This window comes from Alosa pseudoharengus, unplaced genomic scaffold, assembly GCF_046254945.1.
Source record: "Alosa pseudoharengus isolate Yale_2024_CS ecotype anadromous, Long Island Sound unplaced genomic scaffold, YU_APseudo_1.1 YU_APseudo_1.1_scf_12, whole genome shotgun sequence".
NCBI lineage: Eukaryota > Metazoa > Chordata > Actinopteri > Clupeiformes > Clupeidae > Alosa > Alosa pseudoharengus.
In genome coordinates, this window is record NW_027468587.1 from 36,036,382 (window position 1) to 36,044,180 (window position 7,799).

General features: G+C 39.1%; 1 protein-coding gene across 1 annotated transcript; it reads left to right on the top strand.

Moving 5' to 3' along the window:
- The first annotated feature begins 520 nt into the window (after positions 1–520).
- cmtm8b (CKLF-like MARVEL transmembrane domain containing 8b) lies at positions 521–4,785 on the top strand. Its single transcript, XM_076279564.1, has 4 exons — positions 521–837; positions 2,288–2,461; positions 3,018–3,137; positions 3,456–4,785. Exons 1-4 carry the CDS (start codon positions 703–705, stop codon positions 3,531–3,533), a joined length of 507 nt encoding a protein of 168 aa, XP_076135679.1. The 5' UTR covers positions 521–702; the 3' UTR covers positions 3,534–4,785.
- Positions 4,786–7,799: the final 3,014 nt, after the last annotated feature.

Here is a 7,799-nt window from a genome sequence, read left to right on the forward strand (position 1 = left end):
AAGACACCTGCTGCCTCTGACACATCTGGATGAGTATGGCAAAACATCACTTGGGTAGCATTCTATGCTCTGGACAATGCTCAGTACAGAATGCAATCAAGAAAATATCATTATGTCAATCATGGAGCCAAGACTAGAGAAGGTAAAAGGAATGTAGTCCAAAATGTCGAATTGGTATTTTCTGCCATCTTGTGGTAGCCTAGACATTTAATTGAAACCAAATTAGGAATATTCGAGATCAAGAATAGCATACAATTTAATACAAAATACACGTTATATGTTAGCCATAGTCTTGTGCTTAATAAGAGCATTATGCTACAAAATCAAACGGATTTATTTAACAATGGTAGCCTGCACATAGCTGAGATTTTTAGGCCTAAATCTTTACGATTTAGTTAATAGACCTAGCCCACGTGCTGGTAAATGTAAACGTAGGCTATGTCATGGTGTTCTCTCTGGACTGCCTGCGCGTCATGTGTCACATCGATTTTTTATTGGCTAATGGGACCCTCTTAATCCTTGGGTAGAACTGTGTGGAGTGGCCTCATCTTGAAATAAAATCATCTTAGAGTTGTAATTAACTTACCCGTGAAGAAGTTGTTTTGAAACTGTAACATTTATGCAGCTGTTGTTACGTGAGTAGGCCCACTTCCTAATGAAAAGAGAAACTTTATTGGAGGTTTTCACCGCCAGTCCCAGACCATGGAGGAGAATTCGGAGTCACGTACGACGGCCACAGCTGATAACGGTTCAAACTCGGACAGCAGTACCTCGACCCTAGCTTATGACAAGCTTTTCGTCTGCTCTGCACCCGGGCTGCTGACCTTATTAGAAATTGTAAGTGTTGATGTGTTCTGCTGAACTCCATCTGAGTGTGGGAGATTAATGGGGTTGCAAGGTAGACATTTGGTTACTACCCAAAGTGGAGTGTTGGCTACTACTTTTACAAGCTGTTAAAATGTTAGAGAGGACTGTGAAACTGTTTGATAGCCTACTGTCCATATCGCCGGTTTGATCATTTAACGTCGGTTTTGGCTAATAATAGCAAACATATATTTCTAAGCCGTTAGACCCTGGTGATCTGGCAACCACAAACGCGTTTCTGTGCGTGGTGCCACATTTGTATTAGCTGCGCATTATTTACGGTCTGACCTTTATGACTATTGGTTTTGACCGCCTATAGGAAATAGGAAACAAGAGCACTAAGGAGAAACCACGAAAGTGATTACAAATGAAATGCTACTAGAGCCTACATTCAACGGTACATGGTTCATGGTATAAGGCTTCAGATAAGATATTTTATCTCGTTTGAGTTTTTTTTTGTTTTGGCCTTTACCTGGCGGCGCACTTAGGCTACTAGTGTGAAGAAAAATATATTAGCCTAATTGATACCATTATAAGTGGCCAAGAGCTCTCTTTTATCCATAGTGAAACATTTCACCTCACCTACAAATAGACAAACATTTGTGAATAATATATAAAAAAACAGACTAGTCAAGTTAATTTTGTTGTAGGAAAGAGTAACCATGGTCCAAATAAAATGTAAAAAATGCAAATGATCACATTGATATTTTAGCTATTGTTGAAATGTATTTGATTTGGTAGTTTATAACAGTTATATTTTCAAATGAAAAATAATTATTTACATGTAACATATAACATGTACTTTATATGCCATTTATACTATTCCTTCACATCATGGTAAAAACTGCTGGTGAAGAATGTGACTGAATAAAAAAAAGAAAAATGTGTTTGGTAAGCCCACTTGTATTATTCTTTTTTTCTGAATGAGGAAGCCCCTGGCATAAACAGAGAGGACTGGTCAACTCTCCCTGTGCTCCCTTATTGTCTCTTTTCCTTCCAGCTTTTATTGTGAGTCATATCCAAGCATTTCCTCCAAATAACCTCTGACCAGTCCTATCAGCTCCCTCCAAAGCTCCATTTCCTGCCCCAACTGAACATCCAGAGCAACACTCTTTGTTTTTTCTCAGGAAGACAGACTGGGAGTCGACCAGAGGGAAATTTGTCCATAATTATTATAGGTTCAGAACAAACAACACCCTGCAAAGAAATCGCAACTTGGATGGCTTCCCTCTGCTCCAAACAATACATCCTGCACTTTGAAATGCCTCCTGTCATAGACTGACCTCTCAGTGTCTTTCTAAAGCAACTGTGAGAATGTGTCTGTGTCTGTCCATGTGTGTGTGTGTGTTGGTGTGTTGGTGTGTGTATGTCTTTCAGTTTACGTATGTTTGTGAAAGACTCATTTGTTTCCTGTTTGTGTCAGGTCTTTGGTCTCCTTGTGTGGATGCTGATTGGTGGGACAGAGTACCTGCAGGTGCCGGCCCTGGTCTGGGTCATGTTGGTGTCCGTGGTGTGTTGGGTGCTGACCATCTGTCTGCTCCTCGTCGGCCTGGTCAGTGGGCGCACCCGCTTCCCTCAGATACCATGGAACACACTGGTAGGTTGCAGTGTCCAAGACGTGCCGTATTACACAGAACTACACATCCAGCACCCTCAAATGCATATTGAACAGGCATCACATTTTGCTGACATCTGTATTGTATCTCGGCAGCACTGCATTGTAAAAAATGTGTAGCCTTATGAATTCATCTTCAGGAATGAATGTAGTCAGCAATTTATAGTCATCAGATTTCTAGGAAGGTCCTTTATGCATAATTCACTGAAATCTTTGGGAATAGGCTGTGTAACTCAGCTGGTAAACTACATGCACTGTGATGAAAATCTGGTGGCTCATCTGGGAGGGCACAGACTGATGCAATACAACTCTCTTAGCCTTCTCTGGACTGTAAGCCCCACGGTACAGAATAAGTAACAGTGTAAATGAAATGTGCACTTTGTCTGTGTTGTACATTACACCAGCTTTTTATGGATAATGGATAAAAAGCCATGCTGCCTGCCGTGTTATCTATTTGTACAATTTAATTAATTTTGTCGTTGTACAATTTAATTCATTTTGTCGTTGAGTGGTTCATATCCACTTTCTCCCTGCACAGGATTTGTGCTTTAATAGCGTAGCAGCATCATTGTATACAACTGCTGCTGTAGTGGACGCTGCATCCATCACCCAAGCCATCAGAGGGCGCCACAGTTACAACAGTTGGATTGTCTCCACGGTAAGCACAAAGAATAAGCCTTATCTTTACTGTAAGCATTACATATATTACAAAATGTCTTTTGAGCATGCATTCTACATGTATATATACCCTAAAATATATTCCCTAAAATATTTTGTTTTCTAAATTATTGGGGCAGTTTTCCCTGAAAAGGATTGAATGCAAAGTATTGAATTTGTTATCTGTACAGAGCCTTCTTAATATAAATGTACATGTTAAAATAGTTGTTAAATTATTCGATTTTTTTCTAAATTGTTAGAAATATTTTTGTTAAAAGGCAAAGGGCTTCATTTGAATTGCCATTTCTGTTTCTTTCAGATTTGTGCCTTCCTTGTGGCTATATGCTATGCAGTCAGTGCATGCTTAAGTTTCAGATCCTGGAAAAATCAGAGATGACAGGCCAAATAATGGAACAGAAACACGCAACATCACATACTAACAGTTTTACCTGGAAACTTGTTTTTTGTATTTCTCTGAAAAAACTCAATGTGCTTGTTAATGTGTAGGCCTGCACACATCTTGCTGTATGTTCAGACATGTTTCCAGTACTATTGTGTAGTATTTGCCAATTGGTCTTGGCAGTTGTTATTATTGGCCTAAATTGAGGTCACATATGGAAGAATTTTGCACATATTTTGAAAGCAGTTTCTATGATTTATATTACTTGATGTAAATATTAGCAGCATTTTCTGCCAAAACTGGAATGTGCATGCATTAAACTTGAAATGTTATACAGATAATGTAAAAATACGAAATATATTTAGATTATGAAAGTTTGGATTCAAAATATATTTTTCTGAATATATACATGGAGATATATATTGTCTTTAATGATTATAATGTGTAATATTTCCACATTGAATATCCAAAGCCTCCATTTCCAACTGCAAAGCCTGACTTTGTTTACAATTGTTTTCATTGGCTTGCAAATGCACCACAACAATATTTTGTTTGAGAATATTGTTTTTTTGTTTTGTTTGATATATTTTGAGAAACAAAGCACTTTCAGCCACTCCAAAACAAACGACAAGGTTGGTGAATACATTGTCCACTCTTCCTTCCACCCTTAGATCCAACAAATGACAGTGTTGGGCGGTTACAGCTGATTTATTTGGAAGGTGTGGAAGCAAAAGAAAAGAAAAGCAGTATTTCATAATTTCCTCATGGGGTGATGAGAATGTTATAGCTGTTTCAATAGCTCACAGCCCATGGGTTGCACAGAGTTCCTTGGTATCATAGAGTGTCTGTTTGCCACAGATAATGGTTATTGTTATAGCAAAAACATAACATAACAGTTTGCACGCAGTAATGTGACCCAATGAAAAATGTGTTGTGCCCTGCTCTTTTCTGGCAGCACTCTTCAGCACTCCCATACTCTGCTCTTCAGCACTGCATACTCTGCTCTTCAGCACTCCCACCCTCTGCTCTTCAGCACTGCATACTCTCTGCTCTTTAGCACTGCATACTCTTTGCTCTTCAGCACTTTTCAGTCCACCCAAAGTTGCCCCATCTGACGCGCATATATAGGTTGAATATGACTTTTGAATATTTGATCTCAGTATATTTGATGGAGTTGCAATATAGATGGAGATGCATTATTTCATTCATTTAATTTATTTATTATAGTGGTTTCTTAAACAAAGATGAAGACATTGTGCTAAGTTTGTAATAATTTGTCATCACTACAATGATCACTGACAGTGTGTAAATGCATTACATTTGTGTAACTGCACAGTATTTATGGAATGCCTTTTCTGTGGAAACATTTTCTAAAACATTTCAACATTGGTTTATAATTTTTCTTAATCATACATTTTAATGTTACAGAAAACATACACACCTTATTGGCAAAATGAATGGAGTATAAATCATACAGTATGCATACATGAACATATTACACTAGTAAATATGGATACCTAACATATCCAGGTTCTAAAATAAAATCACACCATGCAGGCACATTTCAGATCCAATTAAACCCACACAACCAGGACCAAACCCTTTCCCATCAGAAAGCACACACCTAAAGGCACGTCACCAGCTGTCTGCATCAAATCTCTATTATATCTGACCAGGTTATTGACCCATAAAGGGGTCAATACATATTGTGTACATATGTCAAACTTCCACGTTCTCAGAAAAGACATCATAATGAGCTGCTGGTATAAGGCATACCAGTAATAGTGTTCAGTGGTTGCTCCTCAATCCAGTTTTACGACATTTTCTTCCTTTGTCATTTTGTTGATGTCTGGAATGGCCTTGGGACAAAGCACATACGAAATCTCTTGACTCACTTTTAGAGGAAACGCTATTCTGTCTGCACAGACAAGTGTCCCCGCGGAGACCTCCCTCATACCGCTGTACATCAGAACATGTCAAGATTTCAGTGAAGTTTTGAGCAAATTGATGCACTTGAACTGAGGACTGTGACTCCTGATGCTAATATAATGACGTGGTTAGTCAGTTAACTAAATGTACCGCAAATGGGTACAAAATATGACCACCGCTCAGTCCTGCACATTCTCTCCACGAAAATAAATCATGCTTGTGAATTTGTCTCCATCCCCTACTCTTGCAACTTTTGTGTTTGCAAATGAGTGTGTGCATGTATGCGTTTGCTTTTGTATGTGTATGTGTGTGCTTCTCTGTGTGTGTGTGTTTTTGCTTGTGAGTGTGTGTGTGGGGTAATGGTGTGTGTGTGTGTGTGTGTCTGCTTGCCTGTATTGTGTGTGTTTTTATGTGTGTGTGGGGTGTGTATGTTTATGTGTGTGTGTTTGGGTGTGTTTGTGCATGCGTGCATGTGATTTTGTTTATGTGTGTGTGTGTGTGTGTGTGCGTGCGTGTGCTTGCATGCGTGCCTATGTGTGTGTGTGCATGCGTTTGAGTCTGTGCATGCATGCCTGTGTATGTGCATGTGCGTGCATGCGTACGTATGCCTAGATGTCTACTGTGTGTATGTGAGTGCGTGTGTCTTTTTGTGTGTGTGTTTGTGTGCATTCAGAGGGTGTCATAATGATCCTACACCTCAAATTCCATGCAGTTTTGACCCTGTCAGCCAAAGATACCTGCGATTACAATGCCTTGTTTTTGCCTTTTCATTTTTAACTAGGTGGCACTATACATCAAAAGAGTGGATATGAGATGGGTCGACATGGCCCCTGGAGGCCAACAAACAAAAAGAAATTGGTCATAGGCCGTACGGTTCTCGATATTCACAGAAAACTGTGTCCGGCCATCTACAGGCCAGTTGGTGTACAGTCACTAAATTTACACATAAATTAATTTATTGTATGGCCCCCCCATGAACGGAATTTCACGAAACTTGGCATGCATTCAGAGGGTGTCAGAATGACCCTACGCCTCTAATTTTGTGCAGTTTTAACCCTGTCAGCCAGAGATACCTGTGATTACAACACCTCATTTTTGCTTTTTCATGTTTAACTAGGTGGCACTATACAGTACATCAAATGAGTGGATATGGGATGGGTTGGGTTGACATGGCCCCTTGAGACCAACATACTGAAAAGATATGGTCCTCCTAGGCCGCCTACGGTTCTCAAGATACATGCCCACAAAGTTTTGTGCATCCCAGTCTTTCAGTGTCCCGGGAATCATTGACACAAAAGAAAAACAAAATCCGGAGGAAAAAAAACTCTGACTAAACCTACATGACCATCGCTTTGCTGCGCGGCGGTAGCATAATAAGATAACACAAACTTCTTGTGTATTATATTATGACATTTTCTGTATACCCTCCCTGAAAAACACAAAGCTCAATGTGGTAAAAATAAAGTATTAATCCACAAAGAGGCAAAAAGTAACACACAGGCAAGCCGACCGTACGGCAGAGTACAAAGCTTTATTCACGACGCCGGAGACAGGTTACACACACGCAAGCATCCTAGGCTAGCATGAGGGCAACAAGTCTGTTGTAAACAAAGTCTTACCATTATTTATAGGACTAAACAGGGTATTCTTGATGGATTATATGAAGTGAAAGAAAAAGAGCTGTCACTTCAGACTCCCTAAGTCAGGTTTACCTTGTAGGTCACAGATAAGAGAAATTCAAAAAAACTGACACCATCCTTTTAAGACATTAAGACCTTTCTTTAAAGTGTAGCCAGTTAAACAACCACAACCCCAGTAGTCATTAAACAGCTAATTACTGGAAATTTCCCCACACTAACACAGTAATTGTGCTTAATATTTCCAACATGTCTTTATGAGAGAGCAGAAGATTATATACACTAAACCTGAGTTAGTCATATACAAAGAGTGGCATGCAGACAGGCATTGGGATACAGGACCTTCATTCAAGGTCATCAAACAGTTTTCACAAAAGCTAGTGATGTTAACTGATCTCTACATTCATACAAAAAAACTATATCAATAGTCATATCAATAGAGGTCGTATCAATATCAATAGTCATATCAATAGAGGTCGTATCAATAGAGGTCGAATCAATATCAATAGTCATATCAATAGAGGTCGTATCAATAGAGGTCGAATCAATATAAATAGTCATATCAATAGAGGTCGTATCAATAGAGGTCGAATCAATATCAATAGTCATATCAATAGAGGTCGTATCAATAGAGGTCGAATCAATATCAATAGTCATATCAATAGAGGTCATATCAATAGAGGTCGTATCACTGGCT

Bases quoted from the DNA above. Each gene is read 5' to 3' on its own strand.
- cmtm8b (XM_076279564.1), top strand. From the start codon at position 703: ATGGAGGAGAATTCGGAGTCACGTACGACGGCCACAGCTGATAACGGT. The intron at 838-2,287 runs GTAAGTGTTGAT...TGTTTGTGTCAG, and splicing joins TGCTGACCTTATTAGAAATT to GTCTTTGGTCTCCTTGTGTG. The intron at 3,138-3,455 runs GTAAGCACAAAG...TGTTTCTTTCAG, and splicing joins ACAGTTGGATTGTCTCCACG to ATTTGTGCCTTCCTTGTGGC.